Consider the following 23004-nt stretch of genomic DNA (forward strand, 5'->3'; position numbering starts at 1 on the left):
AATCCCATGGACGGAGAAGCCTGGTAGGCCACAGTCTGTGGGGTCGCAAAGAGTCAGACAAGGCTGAGCAACTTCACTTCACTTCACCTTCACCATCTCATTTGTGGCCTCTTTGTCTTTGGATGTAAGGGATCATTTTTGGTAGGTTCCAGCAATTTTTGTTGGTGGTTGTTCAGTAGTTAGTTGTGATTTGGTGTTTTCATAAGAAGTGGTGAGCTCACATCCTTCTACTCTGCCATCGTGACTCTGTCTCAACTTAAGGTTCTTGACAAAAGCTTTTACTTTGATTAGGTCCAATTTATGGATTTTAAGATTTTATGCATGCTTTTGGTGCCATGTTTAAGAATTCTTCAGCAAGTCTTAGATCCAAAATATACACTATGTTTTCTTCTAAAAAGTTTTATATTTTACATTTATATCTATGATCCATTTTGGCATGATTTTTGTATGAAGTTTTAGGTTTAGGTTAAAGTTCCTCTTTTTTGTCCACGTATGTCCAATTTTCCAGCAAAATTTGTTGAAAAGACTATTCTCCCTCCACAGAATTGCTTTTCCCCTTTTGTCAAAAATCAGATGACCATACACATGGGTTCTCTATTTCTGAATTCTTTATTCTGTTCCATTGATCTATGTGTCTATCCCATCACCAATACCACACAGTCTTGAAACTCAGTAGAGTGGTTCCTCCCACATGATTCATTCCCCAAATTATTTAAACTATTCATTATCTTTTATAAAATTTATATTCACAATAAATGTTTCACAATTATACATACATCAAATCATGTTGTACACTTCAAATATATAAAATTTTATTTGTGAATTATACTTCAATAAAGCTACAGGGAGAAAACTGAGGAGAAAAAAATACCAAGAGCTTGATAGGAAAAAAATAATAACAATTATTAAAAGATAAAAAAATGGCTTTTAAACATATTAGACATTTAAATTCACTCAAAATTAGAAAAAGTAAAAGTTAAACAATACTGACATCTTAAACTCTATCAGTTTGGTGAACTGATATATTGCGATATATTCTGTTGCTTAGATTTTGGAGAAACAGGCATTCTAATACATTGCTAGTGGGAATTAAAAGTGGCAAAAAGCTTCTGAAGTTCCCTTCATATATTTGGGAATATCAGACAAGCTACAAATGTAATTAGTATGAGCACTATCTTCTCATTTCTAGGAGTATTCTTCCACAAAAAAAATATGTGCAACATTATTTGCTGATGATAGTGTATAATTTCAAAATAAACAACCTAAAAGCCCACATATAGGAGAGTGACTGAATAAATTATGGTACATTCATAATCTAAATACTACGCAATTATAAAAAAGAGAATGAGGAAGATTTTTTATAAACTGATATGAGTGATTTACAAGCTATATCTTTAAGTTTAGAAAGGAAAGTAGAAAATGTTATGCTACGTTTACATATGAAAAAGGAGAATATAAGGAAATACACATGTATCTGCTTATTTGTGCAGAAAGAAACACAGGAAAAATAAACCAAGTGCTATTGAGACTGATGATTGAAAACTGAGTCGAAAGAATGAGGACATGGGAACAGATTAAAGACTCAAGGAGATGTACACTTTTTTGGTATAGTAGGTGGCACTAGTGGTAAAGAACTCACTTGCCAATGCATGAAATCTAAGAGACGTGGGTTCGATTCCTGGGTTGGGAAGATCCCTTGGAGGAGAGCATTGCAACACACTCCAGTGTTTTTGCCTGAAGAATCCCATGGACAAAGGAACCTGGCAGGCTATAGTCCATAGTGTCACAAAGAGTCAGACACAACTGAAGCAACGTAGCACACACTGACTTTTAGAATCATGGTAACATTTCACATACTCCCCCTAAATAATAAGCATCATCCAAAATATGGGAGCAAATCAGAATGAAATACAAATAGTAACATATGGCCTTAACTATAATAGAAATGAATAACATGACCACACTGAATAGGTGTGGATAAAACAGTACCAATCTAAATAATTCTGGGAAACATTATTTTGACCTCATATGTAAGGCTAAAGATAAAGGAACTGAACATAAACTCTGTTCTCCAGTTGATAGACTTCCTTTTCACAGAGGCCTGGGTTAGTTACTCTAAAAATACTCCACATGTATTCTAGGATTGACCAAATAAACAAACATATTGTGAATAATGTAAAAAAAGGAAAAGGACTGGAGGTTTGAAATGGGCTATAAAATAGAGAGTAGAGAATGGTGTAAACAGCATTAAACAGCAGAGGCCAGTGGTTTACTCAGAAATCCACAAACCCCTGCTCTGGAAACTTTACAGTGTCAATTCAAAAGCGTACTAGATGACAAGAGGAGAAGGCTGTTCCACAGAAACTAGGACTGAGGGAAGAGGTTATATATTTTTCTTTTCCTAGGGCCTGATCTGTTACCACTGTAGTGGCTGGACGTCTAAGTTTCCTCTCCTTGATATGCCCTTCTATGAAGACAGCAGGAACTCGGCTAAAGAGTACTACAACTGCTGTTTTTTGAGGGTGGTTACAAAGTGAGGACACCCCTAAAGAGCGAGAGCTCAAGAGGAATAGGAAGTGACATAGACAAAAGGTAGGTGTCATCATGTAGCACTCTGAGGGTGGAGCAGCTATTCTTGCAGGCAGCATAGTTTTAATCTTTGTCCAAACAACTGTTGTCACTGACAAATAATTGTGTCCCAGGGAAATCAACTCACAATCAATTTGCTGTTTCACCCGGGCCATGATAATGATGACCTCAGTTTGTTACTTTGCCTGCCTCCTATCCTTTCTTCTACGAAATCAGGTGATAATGGGTTAAGTTTTGGAGTGATTTCTCTTTTAGGAATCCCATTCAGGGCATTTGAGAATGGGCCCTTCCCGTATTAAGCCTAGTGTCACTTGACTGGTAATTCTGACTGTTCTTCCAGGGATGCACTGTAGTGGGAATCTCTTTGTTATAAAAGTCTTTCCTAGGAATCATCAGGATCAGAGGAGAAGAAGATATTCAGAGAAGAAGCAGCAGCAGCAGAAAAAGTGTACAAAGTCCTGCCCAAACAAGGGAAATGACATATTATTATCAGTTTGAAGCAAAAGGATTACTTGTTTCTGTTTTACACAAGTTCCCTCTTCATATATGTCAAAATGGGAAACTAGTCTTGCTTTTATTCAGGATGACTGAGTATTCAGAGGATGACCTGGATTCTTTTGTGATAATCAGCCCTTACTCAGGTCAAAAGGGAATCCTGACCTTATATGGCACTGTCTTCCTCAGCATATGGTTTATGGCATATCTTTAAACTCAGGTTAGTCTTGTGTAATCCGTGAAGAAAAACAAGAGGAACTCTTAAGCATTTCACAATTTCAGAGCAGAACAGGACTTCCTCAGTTCCTATGCCTTATATGTGGCCACTTCCCAAGTATGTTCAAGTTGACTGTGGTTGACCGTGATTCCAAATGCGGGAATAGTAAGTTACCAAGATCCCAAAGATGTTAACAGATTCCATGCTCTGGTCAATAGGTGGTGGTGGTGGTTTAGTCACTAAGTCGTATCTGACTCTTGAGACCCCATGGACTAAAAGCCTGCCAGGCTCCTCTGTCCATGGGATTCTCCAGGCAAGAATACTGGATTGGGTTGCCATTTCCTTCTCCACTGGTCAACAGGTACACCAGGATATAACATGAAAGTGGTACTTTCTAAGTCAGAGATATGGACAGAAAAAAAACCATTGTGCAAATCTTCCTAAATTTGTAGGAAACACTTAGAAGTTTTAACCACTAGAGAAACTGGCATCTCTTGGGAGAAGTGAACATGATGCTGCTCATATGACTACTGGCTAAAGTTTTGGGAATTACCAGGGCCATGCATTTATTTCTGTGGTATCTGCACTGTCAAGAATGCAACCTTGATGAATCTTTCTTTCAAAAAGATACATCAAACTTCACATCTTTCATAGCTCATGAGGTTGGCCATCACTTGGGAATGAAGCATGACCATGTGGTCTGCAAATTCCATGGCCAGAATCTCTATACAGCCCATGAATTTATTACTGTAGATATGAGCTTCAGCTACTGCAGCTTCCCTATTTCCGCAAGTTGTTGCACAGAAAGGGCTGCCTATTTAATAAATCTGAGGCCCAAAGCTTCTTTTGAAAGCCATACTATGGGGAAAAGACAGTAGATAAGGGAGAAGAATGTGACCATGGCAGTGTTCTTCAAAAGAATCACTGTTGTCTGCCCTCATGCCAGCTGAAGAAGGGTTCAGATTTTGCATTTGGATCTTGCTGCAAAAACCACAACTCTCTAAAGACAACACCACCCTGCCACCTCAGTGTGGATGAGCATGACCTCCCAGAATACTGTAATGGCACCCCAAGTGGTGCCACACAGATATCTACAAGCAAAATGGCACCCTTTGCAAGGAACAAGGTTATTGTTGGCAAGGCCAGGGTTGAAGCCTAGAGAATCTCTGTGTTAAAATCTTTGAAAGGGGTACAAAGGTTGCCCAGGAAAGTTGCTAATGTGAATGAATACCAAGGGAGACAGGTTTTGGAACTGTGGCAGTGAAGTCTTCAGCCAGTGCAACGCCAAAGATGTAAAATGTGGGAGGTGCCTATGTGAAAATTTCCAAAGACTCTCATGCATTGAGAAAAACCTCAAACACTTACCCATTTCCCCATGCAGGACATGTGGTGGTGCAATACAGAGATTTTTGAAGCCACAGACAGGGCTAATGAGCGGAAGGTGAAGGATGATATAACATGTGGTCCAAGAAAGATCTGTATTAATCAAAGCTGCATAGATATCACTGTATCCCACTAGGACTGCAACCTAGACAAGTATCAGAGTCACGGGAGGGGTGTTCGCAGAAATTTTAAGAACTGCCACTGTATCTATGTCTATGCCCCTCCTACATATGAATTCAAGGCCAAGAGAGGTAGTTTGAATAGTGGCCCTCCTACTCTCAGTATAATGAAGAGCTTATAATCCTAATCTTTCCTAACCTTATATTATTTTTCATTCCTACTATCTTTTTGCTTGCTACATCTATAGAATATCCAAGACCAGTGTCAATGCAAAAAATTTATCAGAGAAGATAAACAAACCTGACAGACATTCGATAATTATCTTCTTTTTGGAAATAAAGTCTTATGAAGGACTTTTTAAGAAATGGGCTCCTTACTTCAGGTATCCCTCAAGGCCTATCGAAAGGAGAATTCTTGTTTCCATCTGTCTTTCTATACACTGAATTCTTACTAGTTTTTAAATTAAAAGAAGTGAAGGCAGCTCTCTAGGTGAGGTGTCCTTCTCATTCTGTGCTACCCAAAAATCTGTGCTACACACCCTGAGAGGCCTCAATATATCTTGATAGAATGAGGTCAGGTTACCATCCTTAGAAAGGCTGAAGCTCATGGCCTAAAACCTAAAGAGCTGTTATTGAGTTCCCTAACATTTCTATTGGTTGGATGGCATCACCAACTCAATGGACATGAGTTTGAGCAAACTCTCAGAGATAGTAAAGGACAGGGAAGCCTGGCATGCTGCAGTTCATGGGATTGCAAAAAGTCAGACATGACTTAGCAACTGAACAACATTTCTGTTGAGAATTCCTTTGGAAAGATCTCTGGTACTTACTTTTCAGAGTATACTGTCTTCAGTTCAGTTCAGTTGCTTAGCCGTGTCTGACTCTTTGTGACCCCATGGACTGCAGCACACCAGGCTTTGCTGTCCATCACCAACTCCTGGAGCTTGCTCAAACTCATGTCCATTGAGTCAGTGATGCCATCCAACCATCTCATCCTCTGTTGTCCTCTTCTCCTCCTGCCTTCAATCTTTCCCAGCATCATGGTCTTTTCTAATGAATCAGTTCTTCGCATCAGGTGGCCAAAGTATTGGAGTTTCAGCTTCAGCATCAGTCCTTCCAATGAATATTCAGGACTGATTTCTAATATATTATCTAATATATTTCTAATATATTGTATACTGTTTTATCTCCCATTATAATCTACTCTGTCAATTTTCTTTAATCTTAACGATATTGCACAGGCCAAGGAAATATATTAGGCGAAAAGTATCTGATTTAATAAACATTCCAGATGTTTTAGTTGATTATCGTTCTAGTTTTTGTCCATTTGGCTTTCCCCTTTGTTTAGGCATCACAGCATCTGATTCCCTGGCCCTGGTTTGGCTTTGCTCATGACAACTGGAGAGACCAAACATTATTTGTTACGTGACTAAAGAGGAAGAAACATTAAACATTCCTACCCATGAACGGGCCTCTTCAGTGTGGGAGTCTTTTCTTTCCCAAAAGTTCAATTCTACTTGTTAGTCATTCATTCACCTATTTATTCATTTATTCAATAAACATATATTTAGCACTTCCAGTCAGGTTGAACCATGTAAAATAGATGACATTAGACCACTTTAACCTACAAAAATGGCAAGTTCATACTGTTCAATCTAATTCTACATCCAAGCACTATGAAACCTACAACCTAGGATTTCTGCTTATAAATGTAAATTGAGAAGTTTTTGATTCAGTTTTAATCCTGATTTCTCTTAAATCTTATTATCCACTGTAACTTCAAAAGACTGGCCTTAACTTTCTAGAAGGGAATGGTTTCTGTTGTTAATACCTAGAACAGCATGGAATATATATGAGACTAGGATGTGGAGTGTCTGAGGATCTCCCTATCAATTTTTTGACACCTTCTGTCCTTGCTTTTTCTGAATTTCCAAAACTCTGTTCAAAGAATGTAAAACCAGGACTTTCTTTGTACAATGGAAGGAAGAGCAATGTAAATATCTAAGAAAGTTGTTACATGCCACACTGCTTCTCCCACAACCACAGTAGAGGGCCTGGAAATACTCTGTATAAATAATAACTAATAATAACTTGGAATTTATTTTTTTCCAGAAGAGACTCCACAAATCTAGTATCTATTCAAGTAATATGAGTGTATCTGTTAGGTGGCAAGTAGCTTCATCTCCCTGAACAGTGACTTAATCTGTGCATCTAAGAATAATAGATAGATTCCACCCACTTCAACTAGAGTAGCTACTAATCATGGTACTATATTCTCTTTCACTTCTATAGCTTAAGGCACGGTTAGAAAAGACTTAAGATGTTGGCCTCAAACACTCTGCCCAAACCATTAGTGCAGAATAATTCCAGTTCTGGATGTTCTAGTTTTATAGTTTCAAAGAATGGTAGACGTGCTAGTAGCAAAAGCAAGAGTTGACTCCAACGGATCTAGGCCCCTGCAATAGACTCTTTTCTGTGAGCATAATAATGGTGTCTGTGTGTCTGCATCACGCCGAGCTTCTTGCTTTAGTTGGTAGAACTTGTACTGTGTCCAGCCATATACTCCACAGTTGAGCAGACCCTGAGATGATGTTGTTAGAGCCTGGAGGAGATGAAGGGGTGATGGAGCCCATTCTTCAGGTTTTCAGAGATTTGGGGAAGAGTTCCATTCCTCTTATTTATAAATCATTGTTATATTCACTTCAAAAATCAAGATTTGGTGTTGTTTTTGAAAACCATTTTTCATCTCTTCCTGAACTCACTTTTCACACTGTTCATTGTCATGAGAGTTAGTCATATTTCTTACTATATACATACAGACAATGAAGTGGTTTCAATGTCCCACCTTATTGCCCCATTTCCTGGGTTACGCTTGAGGAAACTGCCAAGCAGCATAGTCTGAGAGCCCAAAAAACCTACTTAAATCTGACAAGGAGGGAAAGAATCATTCTTTTCTTTATTTCTTTCTCTCTGTTCACCTAGAACAGCTAATTTATCTATTAATTTCACTCTGGATGAGAGACAATCATGTCACTATCAGTGTTTCATAAGAACATTACCTGGTAGAGATTGTCTTTTGTTACCCATCCCTTAAAAAAACACATCAATAAAATGAAATTGGCTAGAGACACACAAGCTCTGAAATTCATGGCAGCACTTTCATAAAGATATCTACGTCATCAATGAGGAAATTTTCACATTTTTCAGGATTGAATGTAAATAATATATTTTTCTCTTGCAATGTAAAAAGAAATACCCTAAGGGGGGAAAAATGTGCTTACTGAATTTTGGCAATGTAAGAGAACAGGATAAGAAAGTGTAAGAACAGACATGCTGGGTGTTTTTTTGAAGATGTTACCTGGAGAACATAGAGGGCCATATGAAGTTTGGTGTCCTGTAGTTTTGTCAGTTTTATGATCATCAGAATGACAGCTGTGAAAACATGAAGCACAGATCTTGTTGCCAATTCTGGGTACCTGCGCATAAATTTTTTTCAGTATAAACACTTAAGCACTGTGAGAATTATAGGCATAATGAAGACTAGCAGTGAGATTAACCAGTTATATAAACCAATGGCTTCTGGTCTCTTCCAATAGCAGGTCTCCACTGCTATTCCTCAGTGATTAAACTGCAGATTATTAAGAGTAGTAATGGAAGCAAGACATACTATAGGAAGGACTTAAGTTACAATTTTTAACTTATGTTTATCAAGCCTTTTCATAAACATTATCAAATCTGATCCTCACATTATAACTCTGTATAGTAGGAAGGGCAGGTGTTAATATCTCTGAGTTCTGTCATGATATTTCCTCTCATATTATTTCACGTCTAATTATCTCAATTTCTAAAAACATAAGAAGGAAAAGAAGTTAAGGAGGTTGAGAAAAACTGGAAATATGGGTGGGACCAAAGTAAATTTTATATGCTGGACAGGAATTTGTAGTCAAACTTCTTGGTGAAACTACTTTGCTTGATTACAGTCTAACAATTACCCTTTTCACTGCCCAGATCTTTCAGTTAAGATACCCACCTGGGCTCCAGCAGCAAAAGAAGGCCACTGGGTAGAAGCGCACTCGCAGCTCCATGATGTGAATAACTGCCCACTGTTCACTCCCCAGAAAGCCAGTCGATTTCAGAAACTTCTTGTAAAGTGTCTGGGCTTGAATGAGTAAGACCTAAACATGGGTTATAGCAGTGAGTAGTCTGCCTAACGCTTACTAAAACTTCCCTGTCTAGTCTGTCATTTTAGAGAGAGCCTTCTCTTACGATCTGACAGCAGGAAAGACCATCCTCTTATCATTATTGTCTTTGCCATCTGAGATCAGGTTTTCCTTTTTTTCTTTTGAGAGAAAATTCTCCAGAGTGATCTTTTGCTTGGCCAGGGAAATGGACAAACATTAGTCAAACTTGTGGTTATCATGTTCAATATGTAAAATTTACATCAACCCTAAGGCTTTTATTTTTCTCAATGAGGTTACTTGCAATATGCATGGGAAGTTAAACTAAGACCTAACCAGATTCTCTTGTAAAACACTTTCTTAGAGGTTGTGTTAGACAGTGTTCTAGCTTAATACCTTTTAAATAAATACTTTAGCACTTGACAGAGCTTAATATTCTCAGCTTCCAACAAAAACAGTTTTAGGAAGTTTCTTACTATCTTTAGATGGAAAACATTGTTTTTCCCTTCCAATTGGGAGCAATTTGAATACGCTTTAGTTAACGAAATAAATATAAATCAGTTAAATATCTTTTCTGTGGGGGAGTAAATTAGGTAATAAACCTGAGCTTTCCAGGTGGCTCTGTGGTAAAGAATCTGCCTGCCAATGGAGGAGACGCGGGTTCTATCCCTGGGTTGGGAAGATCTCCCTGGAGAAGGAAATGGCAACCCATTCCAGTATTCTTGCCTGGGAAATCCCATGGACAAAGGAACCTAGGTGGGGCTACAGTCTATGGAATTGCAAAAGAGTTGGACACAACTTTAGTGACTAAAACAAGTAAAACAACAAAAAAATAAAATGTGACCAAATCTGAAACTTTTTTCAAATAATCCAGATCTACTGTCTAAGTTAATAACCCTATTCCTTAAGTTCAGTCATGTGTTTTCCTTTACCCAGAGACACAGGAATCAAAAGGAGGACGAAACTTGATTTGAGATTATTTATGTCTAGTAGAAATCAGTTCACCATCTGCTGATTAAAAAAGAATCAGAATGCCAGTTCTGAATGTCCACTGAAGTCTGGGTTACTCTCAAGGAGCAAACAGGAATCCCCAGGGTCCCATGTTTTGGGAGACCTGTCTCTACTGTCAATCAGTTCTAAGTGAAAACCATCAAGGCCATTTTAACATGAAGTAGTCACTGTGCTTTCTTTACAAAGTTGCTGATTTGATCAAAGCTACCTCCATAACTTCTTTTTGAATTATCAAAGAAAATACTCCACTATTGCATTTCATTCACACATGCTAGGTATGCTAGCAAAAAGAAAAAAATTTGTGGGATAAAGTTGGTCTACAAGCATAATTTGTAATCCCTGAACTAGCATGCAAAGAGGAGAAATGATATTGAAAAGTAGATTTGGCAATTAAAAGGCATATTTCCTTGCTTACTGATTTTGCCCTAGGCAGCTATATATAAATAATATATTGTCCCACAGATGATTATTTAATTGTCCATCCTTCTGATGATATCAAAGGAGTATTTAGTAACTGTATGAACCATTAAGCACTTTAAATTCAGTTAGATATAGGATAAGCACAAATTTATATTCAATAAAGAACCGAGAAAAGAAAACTCTATTTGGAAAATTAAATCAAAGAACATCTTCTGTGCTCCAGAAAATCATACTATATAAAGAATATACTTGACACATACTAGTTTTCTGGTCTTGTCCTTCATGAGGATCCACAGGAACACATACTAGTTCTAGAATGAGCATAATTCTCACCTAATGAATATAGGCTCTTTTCCCCACTCATCATTTGACCTTGGGAAGTACCAAAGACTGAGGAAGAAATTAAATTATCAATATGTACCAGTCACTTTCTTGGTTCTAGGACTATAAGAAGTGCCTCTGTACCACATCTTTCCCAGGCCCGTAAATATTGCACCACCTCACCCCACCTCATCCCGCTTTCCATAAAGGCAGATAGGGAGGTACAGTACCACAATGGTAAAGAAGCTGAGTACAAAGCTGGCCAGGAAAATGATGAGCCCATAAAAATAAAGTGTGCTACAGACTGATGTGTTGGCAGAAGGCAGGAGCTCAGCCATGGCTGGTGGTGGTGAGTACATCAGGATACACCTAGGAAGAGAATCAATGGTCAGGAGTGTTGCTATAGGTGTAAGACAAGAGAGATAGCCATTTGGTGCAACAAAAGTTAATGAGTATATAATTTTTACTTATCATGTAGCTAAGCCTTGTCCATAATACCTTGTTCCTTCTCACTGAAACATTCTCATCTAGTCATTTTATGTCATATTTCTACCTAATGTATTTTTAGCCTTGACTATAGCCCCTATCCATAGCCCATTTAAAATACAAGCACCCTGGCCAGCATGGATGTACAAAGTCTTCTTCCATCTTAATTTATAGAAAAGAATAGGTGTAGTCTACCATGAAAATGATAGGTTAGGTCCTCAGTTACCTGTGGCTCTGGCTGAAGTTGCGGAAACATTCACTGACATTGCCCAAACAGAATACAGGTACCATCAACAGTAGAGGTATCAGACTGGGAGGAAAAAAAAATTATCACCCTAATATTCAGACTTTTTTATGCCTTTTTCCCTGTGCAAAATATTCTCCTATCCTTCTCCCAATACCATTACCCTACCCATTCTCCATGAAAACATACACATTTCATTTCTTCAAGAAAAATACTTCAAAAACTTTAAGTATACTTTCTTTTCAAGTTCCTGGTGAAATGAAGCAGGAAATGCATTTTATATCTAGGTTAATAAAACCTAACAGATTTTCACCAAGAGTCTCTGGGAGCTGTGGGCTTCCCAGGTGGCAAAGTAGTAAAGAATCCATCTGCTAAGGCAGGAGACATAAGAGATGTGACTTTAGTTTCTAGGTTGGGAAGGTTCCCTGAGCAGAAAATGGCAACCCACTACAGTATTCTTGCTTGGAAAATTCTATGGATGGAGGAGCCTGGCAGGCTACAGTCCATGGTGTCGCAGTCGGACAAGACTGAGTGACTAAGCATGCACTCAGGGAGTTGCATCATCAGATTAAAAAACCAAGTGGGTCAAAATGAAATGAAAAAAATCTACCAAAGAGCTGTGTGATCTGTCCGTTCCCTGAGAATTTTTCCAAAACACAGCCTTAGGCAAACAGTTATTTATCCAGCTTAATATATGCAGATTTCTATAACTGGAAAAGATCCAGGAGTAAAACAGAACAACGTCTAAAATCAACTCAATGTGACCATCACTTTAGGTGAGATCCAGATCCTTTCTGAGTTTAGTAAAAGAGTCTCGCCCAATGTTATAAAGGTGAATAAGTTCTTGAAAATCATCTATTATAGCTTTCATGATATATGAAAAAGAATTAGAAGGCAAAAGACTTAAAGGAAAAATATTCACTCAAGGTCACATACAGTTAACTGCAGAACTGGGGCTAAAACCCAATCTGTAACTTCAAACTGCTTGCCTATTTTACCTGGGAAAATGGAATCAGTGATTACATATTTGTTGCTTCCTACTCAGTAAAGTTATGTGAGGACCAAGGAGTGACAGAATGAACGGAAATAAGAGCTCTGTCCTTTTAATTGTTCGCACCCGGACCCAAGAATAATGAGTCTACACCATGCTAGGAAGGAAAAAAATCTTACCTGGACAAAATGATGGCTATTTGACCAATTCGGCAGGTATAATCTATAACCTATGAAAATAATAAACATGAGTAATGTCTTAGGATATTGCCAATCATATTATAATAAGACCAGGTCATCACTTACTATTTGATAGCACAAAAATTCCCAATAGCAGGTTTGCTTCAGTTAAGCAATATCTGATAAAAAAGTAAATGAAATGAATAGTTCCTTAGCACTGAACATAAAGAAAATTTTATCTGTATTACTGTATATTAAAAAATACACCAGTAGCTACAAAGAGGGCCTGCAGGAAGTAGCTTAATATAAGATTTGGATACCACAACAAATTCTCTTAAGAAGAAAGGCTAATATGAAATTACACAGTAAATCTTCATCTTCTAATAACTGCTCAATCCTCTCCTCTTTTAGATCAAGGGATGTGTAAACTGTTCAGACCTTATGCGTGGAGTAAAAGTCTATGTGTAAGATGACCAGCAGAAACCATTAACAGCCCAGGGTTAGTATAAGACAGAATCAAAAAAGGCACCTTGAATATAAGATCTATCTAGAAGATAGGAACCCATGTTCCCTGCATTGGAAGGTGAACTTTTAACCACTGGACCATGAGGGAAGTCCCCCAGCACTTCATTTTTATGATGAAAAATTGAGGCCCAAGAAAGGAAGATGATGTGCCCAAGGTTGTACAGGAGATATAATGACAGAAATAGGTTTAGAGGACAGATCTCCCAATTTACTTTCAAATGCTCTTTTCACAATGCTATAATACCATTTATTCATTCAACAAACATTTGCTGCGTTTCATCATTGCATGATAGGATACCACTTTCATTTGTTCTAGAACTGTAGGCTTTGGAAAAAATATGCTGGGAGGCTTTCTAGATTCATTTATTCCATGGTGCTCTTGAACAAAAATTCTCCTTCAAAAAGCCACAACAGAATGGATATGGCATAAATAAGAGGACTAGAATATTGAGTAAGATAAAATACACACAAAGACAGTTGAAGAAATGAACAATGATAACAACATAAAAATGTATTCTGCTAAATTACCTAGTGATTCACTTAAAGAATCAGAAATAAGGAACTAAGAGTACTATACAATGGAATACTATTCAGCAATAGAAAGGAATGAATTACTTATATACAATGAATGAATTTAAAAAGCATTATACCAAATAAAATAAACCAGACATCAAAATATTTTGTATGATATATAAAATATCTATATGAAATGTCCAGAAAATGAAAATCTATAGAGACAGAAAGTGTATTAGCGGTTGCCTAGAGCAGGGTGAGCCAAACACAACTTAGTGACTGAACAACAAGGGCAGGTCAAGGTATGGAAAACAAATTAACAGTAAATATGCATGAAGGATTTTACTGGAGTAAAGAAAATATTCTGAAACTGATTTATGATAATTTTACAACCTGGTAAGTTTACTTTTAAAACCACTGAATTAAAAAAAAAAACAAAACACTGAATTGTACACCTGAAACAGGTGAATTATGTGATATATGTAAGATATGCATACACAGAAAAGGATCCAGGTATGTTGACTTATTTACCAAGTGTTCTCTTCTCTTTCTGCAATGCTAGACAGTGTCCAAAACTCTTTTGCGAATCAAAGAAGGAACGGGTTGCTTCCTGGATCCATCTTGTTTTCTAATTACCATGCACTTATTCCTCTGCCCTTCTGCAAACCAATATGTGTTACCCACATAAACCAACAAAATACTTCAGACCACAACACTCTGCCTTTCCAATACCCAAATCCCATGTTAGCTAGCTGGGCATTTTCCCTACCTGCTCGCCAAGATCTTCTTTAACAATGATGGACTGGCATAGAGCCAAGAAGGATTTCCCTCACTGAAAGGAACCAGGCAGGAATGGTAATACTGTAAATAATGTTTCCTATAATCAAATCCTGTTGGTGGTGGTGGTGGCGGTAGGGGTGGTGATGGTGGCAAAAGAGTAGAGAAATCATGTCAACAGAGTGCAAACTCCATGAGTTTTCTCTCTTATCAACTCCAGTGAATTCACCTAGTCAGTGCTAAGTGCTAAACTATTTGTCAAGGACATGTGCATTTGTTTTAGCATACTGTTCTTAACTATCAGCTCTGAATAAAACTTACCAGTGAAAAGGTCCTCTGTGCACTCTGGCTAGGTTTCATCCTCAGTTCTTTGTACAGATACCAGATATAATTGATGGTGTAGAAAAATGAGGAGATGTATAATACCTAGATGAAAATCAAAACAACTGATCATAACTGTCCCACTATGGCTTCTTTCAATTTATTTCATTATTTTCTACTGTAAGAATCCTACCTACTGGTCTATTAGTAACTTACCATCTAGCATCCCTATCATGCAAAACTGGGCCAAGTCTGAGAATTCAACCCAGGCCTACCTAAAATATGTCCCAGCGTCCTTATTTTATCCTTTTGACTGTTCAGAAGAACCACAACATTATCCACCTCCTCTCATTCAACTGTTCTATTTTTATGAGGATATCATAGAATCTTTTTCTATTTCATTTTTTAATTGAAAAGGACATCAGAAGGGTACAAATGAATTTTTTTACAAAACAGAAGTAAACTCACAGATGTAGAAAATAAACAAGTTTACCAGGGGATAAGGGGTGGGGGAGGGATAAATTGTGAGATTGGGGTTGACCTATACAGACTGCTCTATACAAAATAGTTAACTAGTAAGGACTTACTGTATAGTACAGGGAACTCTACTCAATACTCTGTAATGGCCTATATGGGAAAAGAACCTAAAAAAAGAGTGGATATTTGTTTACGTATAACAGATTCACTTTGCTGTATACCTGAAATTAACACAATATTGTAAATCAACTATACTCCAATAAAAATTTTAAAAAATAAAGAAAAGGACATAAGAATTTCCATTTCTAATAATGAAAGCCTAGGCTATCCGAACCAAACTTTCCATTCAAAAGAACTAAACATGAATATTTTTTTAATCTTTAAAAACATCAAAGAGCTGACAAGATTGCAACAAATCAGTAGGACAAAAATCTAAGAGAAGGAAATTTTGCTTCCATCTTTGATGAAATAAAAGGAATAGAATTTGCACCTCAGCCTTAAAAAACTAAAACCTGGACAAAATACATGAAAACACCCTGTTTTCAAACATCAGATAACAATCAGTACAGAACAGTAATCCCCGAAAAAAAGAAAAACAAACAAGTTGAACCCAGCTAACCAGCTGGGCAAAGTGAGTGTGGTGAAGGGGAATCCAAAAGAAATAAGCTGTCTGTGAGTTGAGACAGATTTCAGTGTTCAGAGAGGCCAAGGCAGCTAAAATGTGTGAAGCAAATTATCAGAGAAGAGGCAGATACACAGAAACCTAGCGCTCTGCAGGTTTGCAGAGGTACCTTCAAGTCTTTGGTTAAGTATACACATGGGAGAGAAAACCATGAACAGAAAAAGAAGCACCAGAAAGGAGTATGTAGAACAACCTTCAAAAAAAAAAATCCCTAAAGGAATAGCTTGTGTCTCCATCAGCCAGTGTGGAAAGACTTCCTGATCCATAGGCTGAATGGCAGTATTGTAGAATAATAATGTAAAATCATAAGAAGAGTACTGCCCTACTAATCAAACCAAATTAGCTGTACATGAAATACTGCCCTAACTAAGCTTAAAAGCAAGCCTTCAAAAAAACAAAGGATCAAACAAACTCAGAGTTAACTACACTGAAGACAAAATTCCTGAATTTAAAGGGGATTTATATGTATATATAAAACCCAATACTCAACAATATAAAATCTATAATATCTGGTGTGTATTAAAATATTGTAAGTCATGTAGATAAGCAGGAAATTATGGCCCATAGTCAAGAGAAAAATTAATCAATAGCAATGGACCCAGAAACAACATAGATTATAAAAATTAGGAAAAAAAAGTTAAAGGAACTACTGTAAATATACTCAGTATGTCCAAGAAGGTAGAGGAAAGCATTAGGACAACATTGAGAAATGAAAGATATAAAAAAGATCCAAGCTGAAAGTCTAGAGATGAAAAATATATGGAATTTAAAACATGGAAAATTAGAAATTGCAAAAAATTAGTAAACTTGAAGACACAGAAATGGAAAGTAAAACGAAACACCTAGAGATAAAAGACTTTGAAAAAAAGGAACAAAACTTCAGTGAGTTATGTAACAATACAAGTAGGCTAATAATCCCTAATATGGGATTGGAATTCCAGCAGGAGTAGAGAGGAAGGGAGGAAAAAAAATATATTTGAGGGGATAATAACCAAAAAATTTTCAAATTTGATGAAAATACAAACCACCATGTCCAAGAAACTTAATAAAACCAAACATAACATGAAGAAAACATACCAAGGTACAACATAATCATGAGATTAGATGTCAAAATCCTCAACAAAATATTAACAAACCAAATTCAACAAAACATAAAAAGGAACATACACCATGATCAAGTGGAATTTATCCCAGAATGCAAAAATTGTTCAATATCCACAAATCAGTCAATGTGGTGTACCATATTAACAAACAGGAAAATAAAAATCATGATCCCAAAACAAACAAACAAAAAATCATGATCCTAATAGATGCAGAAAAAGCTTCTGACAAAATTCAACATCCATTTACGAAAAAAACTCTCCACAAACTGGGTATAGAGGGAACTATGCCTCAATATAATAAAGGTCATGGATGACAAGACCACAGCTAATATCATACTCAACAGTGAAAAGTGGTCCTCGAAGATCAGGAATAAGACAAGGGTGCCATTTCTCACCACTTCTTTTTTTTTTTTTTTTTCCACCACTTCTATTCAATAGTAATAGAAGTCTCAGCTACAACAATCAGACAAAAAAAAGAAAAGGCTTCCAAGTTAGAAGAGAAGAAGTACAATGGTCACTATCTGTAGATGACATGATACTACACATACAGAACCTTAAAATCTCTACCAAAAAACTACTAGAGCTCATCAGTGAATTCAGTAAAGTTGCAAGACACAAGGTTGATATACAGAAATCTGTTGCTTTTCTATATGGGCTTCCCTGGTGGCTCAGAGGGTAAAGTGTCTGCCTGCAATGCAAGAGACCTGGGTTTGATCCCTGGGTCGGGAAGATTCCCTGGAGAAGGAACTATCAGAAAGAGAAAGCAAAAAAAACCAATTCCATTTAAAACAGCATCCAAAAAAAAAAACTTAACTAAAGAGGTGAAAGACATATTCTGAAAACTATAGAATGATGACAAAGGAAATTTTAGATGATACAAAGAAATGAAAAGATACACCATGTTCATGGATTGGAAGAATTAATATTGTTAAAATGTCCATAGTATCCAAAGCAATCTACAGACTCAATGCAACAATCTCTATGAAAATATCTAGGAGTACTAGAACAAATAATCCTAAAATTTATACGGAACCACAGAAGACCCAGAATAGCCAAAGAAAGCTAGAAAAAAAAGAACAAAGCTGGAGTTGTTACATTCCCTGACTTCAGACTACAGTACAAAGGTAAGTCATCAAAACAGTATGGTATTGGCATAAAAACAGGCACACAGATCAATGGAACAAAATAAGGAGCCCAGAAATTAACCACACACTTATGGTCAATTAATCTATCAAAAGAGGCAAAAATAAACAATGTGAAAAGATACTCATCAATAAATGTTGCTGGGAAAACTGGACAGCTATGTGTAAAAGGATGAAATTTGAACATTTTATCACACCATATAGTGCTTCCCTTGGTGGCTCAGCAGTAAAGAATCAGCCTGCCATGCAGCAGATGCAGGTTTGATCCCCAAGTCAGGAAGATCTGTGGAAAAGGAAATGGCGACCCATTCCAGTATTTCTGCCTCAGCAATCCCATGGAAAGAGAAGCCTAAAAAAAAAAAAAAGAAAAAAAAAGAAAGAAAGAAGGAGGAGCCTAGTGTGCTACAGTCCAACAGGTCGCAAAAAATTGGACACAACTTAGCAACCAAACAACAACTATGATCATACCATATACAAAAATAAACTCAAAATGGATCAAAGACCTAAATGTAGGACAGGAAGCCATAAAAACTCTTAGAAGAAAACATAGGCAGAATACTCTGACACAGAAATATTTTTTAGGATGTCTCATGCAAAAGAAACAAAAGAAAAATAAACAAATGAGATCTAATTAAACTTAAATGCTTTTGCACAGTAAAGCAAACCACTGAGAAAAAGAAAAGACAAACTACAGAACAGGAGACAATATTTGCAAATGATATATTCAATAAGGAGCTAATATATGAATAGCTTATACAGCTCAATATCAAAAAGCCAAAAAACCAAATTTTTAAATGGGCAGAACTGAATAGACATTTTTCCAAAGAAGACATACAGATAGCCAACAGGCACACAAAAAAATGTTCAATGTTGCTAATTATCAGGATAATGCAAATAAAAACCACAATGAGATATTATCTCACATCTGTCAGAATGGATATCACAAAAATGACCACCAATAACAAATGCTGGTGAGGATGTGGGGAAAAGGAGAACCCTGTAACAGTTGGGAATGTAAAATGTTTCAGCCACTATGGAAAACAATATGGAGGTTCCTGAAAAAAATATAATTACCATATGATCCAGCAATTCTACTCCTGAGCATATATAGCCAAAGAAAAAGAAAACAGTAATTTGAAAAGACAATATCAAGCTCTAATATTCATAGCAGCATTATTTAAAATAACCAAGATATGGAAGAAACTTAACTGTCCATCAACAAATGAATAAATACAAATATGTGGTGTACAAATAAATATATATATATATATATATATATACACATACATACACACAATACAATATTACACAGCCATAAGAAAGAATGAAAATTTGCCATTTACAACAACATAGATGGAAGGGGAAAGTATAATGTTTAGTGAAATAATCAGAGAAAGATAAATACTATATGTTACTACCTATATGTGGAATCTAAAAAATAAAACAAATGAATAAATATAACAAAACAGAAACAAACTCAGAGATATACCTAATAAAACAACTGGTTGTGCTAAGTTGCTTCAGTCCTGTGTGACTCTTTGGGATCCTACAGATTGTAACCACTAGTTTATATTCTCGCCTGGAAAATTAACAAGTGGTTATCAGTGGGAAAAAAACAGATGAGGGAGGGGCAAAAAATGGGTAGGGGATGAACAAGTTACAAGCTACTATGTATAAAATAAACAAGATACAAAGATATATTATACAGCACAGAGAATATAGCCAATATTTTATAACTTTAAACAAAACAGAGTATAATCTATTAAAAAGTGAATCACTATGTTGTACATCTGAAACTAATAAAATATTATACATCAATTATATCTTAAATTAAAAAAAAAAGAAATTCTGACACATGCTACAACACCTTGAAGACATTAAGCTCGGTGAAACAAGCTAACACAGAAGGTCAAATACTGTATTATTCTACTGATATGAGGTACCCACTGCTTCCCAGGTGGTGCTAGTGGTAAAGAACCCACCTACCAATGCAGGAGACAAAAGAGATGTGGGTTCAATCCCTGGGTTGGGAAGATCCCCTAGAAGAGGGCATGGCAACCTACTCCAGTATTCTAGCCTGGAGAATCCCCATGGACAGAGAAGCCTTGTGGGCTATAGTTCACAGGGTCGCAAAGAGTCGGACATGAAGAGTCAGACAAGAAGCAACTTAGTACACACATGAGGTACCCAGAGTAGTCAAATTCATAGGTGGTTACCAGAGGCTGGAAGGTAGAAGAAATGGAGAGGTATTATTTAAAGGATAAAGAATATCAGTCTGGGATAATAAAAATATCTGGAGGTGAATAGTGATAATAGTTACACAACAATGTGAATGTATGCTGCTGAACTGTATACTTAAAAGTGGCTAAAATACTAAATTTTGTTATGTATTTTTACCAAAACCTAAAATTTTTTAATGGTTAAATGGAAAATTCTATGTTAAATGTGTTTTACCACAATTTCAAAAACTACAACTAATTCATTAAATAAATAAGCTACTGTGTTTAAGCCCTCTATAGCCCATCCCTTCCACTGATTACAAAGAAAAACTGTCTGGTAAAAATATAAAAATTAACTACTTGAGGACTCTGAAAAGTAAACAAAAGTGGATTACAGAAGGGAGTCAAATGTGAAGAAGTGAACTGCACAGAAATAAGTTTCCCAAACTTTTTCTCTCTCACAGTTTTGCCTCAAATGTGTACCCCAATCATGATGCTGCTCAATGTAGGCACCTAAAACTCTAATAGAAACCCATCCTTTAGGCTACAGAAACTGGAGAAGGGCTCCCATCAGGCAGGAAGGTGTGGAAAAGCATGGGGAGAATCCCAGAAATGCTAAGAGTCAGAAATGAGGATGCTCTGATTCTGTGTGTGATTCCATATAAGTTTCAGCCTAACCCCTACACCATGCATGAGCATGGTAGTCCCAAAACAGCACAGCCAAGGCTTAGAGAAATAGACTGAGATCTGAACCACTGCCTAAAGATGATACGATAATTACATTCTATATATAAAGAAAAGAAAAATGTCACTGACTCTCTTGGGAGAAGATAATCATCAAACATCAACTCAGAAATGACCAGATGTTGGAAACATCCAAACAGTATTTTTATTTTTGTGTGTGTATAGCAGAGTTTTATTAAAGTGCAAAGGGGAAAAAAAAAAAAAAAATAAAGTGCAAAGGGATAGAGAAAGCTTCTGACATAGACATCAGAAGGGGACATAAACAGTGCCCCCTTGTTAGTTTTTAGCAAAGCACTACATACTGATTAGCAAGCATTTTGAGAGAGTTTTTAGTTTTTAGCAAAGCATTCTATACTGGTTAGCAAGCATTTTGAGATAGAATTGGCACAAAGGGAGTCATCTCTGGCCATAAAACAATTGACATGAATCTTGAAGACAGGCAGATTTCCAAGCAAATATAGAGTTTCATTAATATAGCTTATTAAGAAAAACATTTTCATGAGGAAGATGTATTGGTTTGCTGAGCCATTAGCAGCTCAAGGCTTGAGAAAAATGAGTTCAGGAAGAACCAAGTGTCATCATGGAGCCTCCTTTAATCCTGTGTAAAAGAAAGTAAGTGAAGTCGCTCAGTCATGTCTGACTCTTCATGACCCCACGGACTGTAGTCTACCAGGCTCCTCCATCCACGGGATTTTCCAGGCAAGAATACTGGAGTGGGTTGCCATTTCCTTCTCCCCAACCAGTATTTTGAAAAGCAACTATTTACAATGCATTTAAGGGAAAAAACATTTGAAATAATTTTAGGGGGTGACAGAAATAGGAATGTTTATTAACTTGATTGCAGTGAGGGTTTCATCCATATATAAAAAATGTACACTTTAAATATATGTAGTTTTTGAATACATAGTTCAATAAAGTTCAAAAAATAAAGTAACACTAATCACATCTGTGCCAAACACAAGGTAATTGTTATTAGTGACAGTTTTATAGATTTAGGAGACTGAGTTTGGAAAGATGAAGTACTTGCCTAAGGTCACAAAGTTAATCAGGTCCAGGATTCCAATGCAGATTTTTTTTTTTTCTAGTAAGATAATGCTCAAAAGCCTTCAAGCACGAAACATGTATATTATCAAGTGTGAAACAGATCGCCAGTCCGGGTTGGAGACAAGTGCTCAGGGTTGGTGCACTGGGATGACCCAGAGGGATGGAATGGGGAGGGAGGTGGGAGCGGGGTTCAGGATGGGGAACACATGTAAATCCATGGCTGATTCATGTCAATGCATGGCAAAAACCACTACAATATTGTAAAGTAATTAGCCTCCAACTAATAAAAATAAATGAAAAAAAAAAGTACATGAACTGAAAACTTCCAGATGTATAAGGTGGATTTAGAAAAGGCAGGGGAGCCAAAGATCAAGTTGCCAATATCCACTGGATCACAGAAAAAGCAAGAGAATTCCAGAAAAACTTCTGCTTCATGGACTACGGTAAAGCCTTTGACTGTGTGGATCACAACAAACTGTGGAAAATTCTTAAAGAGAATTTTACCAGACCACCATACCTGCCTTCTGAGAAACCTGTATATAGGTCAAGAAACAACAGTTAGAACTGGACATGGAACAATGGACTGGTTCAAAATTAAGAAAGGAGTACATCAAAGGCTGTATATTGTCACCCTGTTTATTTACCTTATATACAGAGTACATCATGTGAAATGCCAGGCTGGATAAAGCACAAGCTAGAATCAAGATTGCCAGGAGAAATATTAGTAACCTCAGAAAAAACAGATGACACCACTCTTATGGCAGAAAGTGAAGAGGAACTAAAGAATCTCTTGATGAAGGTGAAAGAGCAAAGTGAAAAAGCTG

The 23004-nt window shown here is 36.7% G+C and overlaps 1 protein-coding gene across 8 annotated transcripts in view; it reads right to left on the reverse strand.

The window, feature by feature from the left end:
• Positions 1 to 606: 606 nt before the first annotated feature.
• Positions 607 to 23004, reverse strand: part of TMEM116 (transmembrane protein 116) — a 40275-nt gene continuing 17877 nt past the window's right edge. For 6 of the 8 annotated variants that reach the window (XM_043901659.1, XM_043901658.1, XM_043901657.1 and 3 more), the window contains 7 exons: positions 14770 to 14874; positions 12634 to 12683; positions 11446 to 11529; positions 10964 to 11102; positions 8834 to 8978; positions 8162 to 8235; positions 6874 to 7405 (listed from right to left, as the gene is read on the reverse strand). In XM_043901659.1, coding sequence (XP_043757594.1) covers positions 7199 to 7405; positions 8162 to 8235; positions 8834 to 8978; positions 10964 to 11102; positions 11446 to 11529; positions 12634 to 12683; positions 14770 to 14874 — 804 coding nt within the window. In that variant the 3' untranslated portion in view covers positions 6874 to 7198. Of the gene's footprint in view, positions 3048 to 6873; positions 7406 to 8075; positions 8280 to 8833; positions 8979 to 10963; positions 11103 to 11445; positions 11530 to 12633; positions 12684 to 14769; positions 14875 to 23004 lie in introns of those variants that run through there. The other 2 variants (XM_043901661.1, XM_043901662.1) reach the window with 2 other exon arrangements.

The sequence above is a fragment of the Cervus elaphus genome, chromosome 5 (genome assembly GCF_910594005.1).
Source record: "Cervus elaphus chromosome 5, mCerEla1.1, whole genome shotgun sequence".
NCBI lineage: Eukaryota > Metazoa > Chordata > Mammalia > Artiodactyla > Cervidae > Cervus > Cervus elaphus.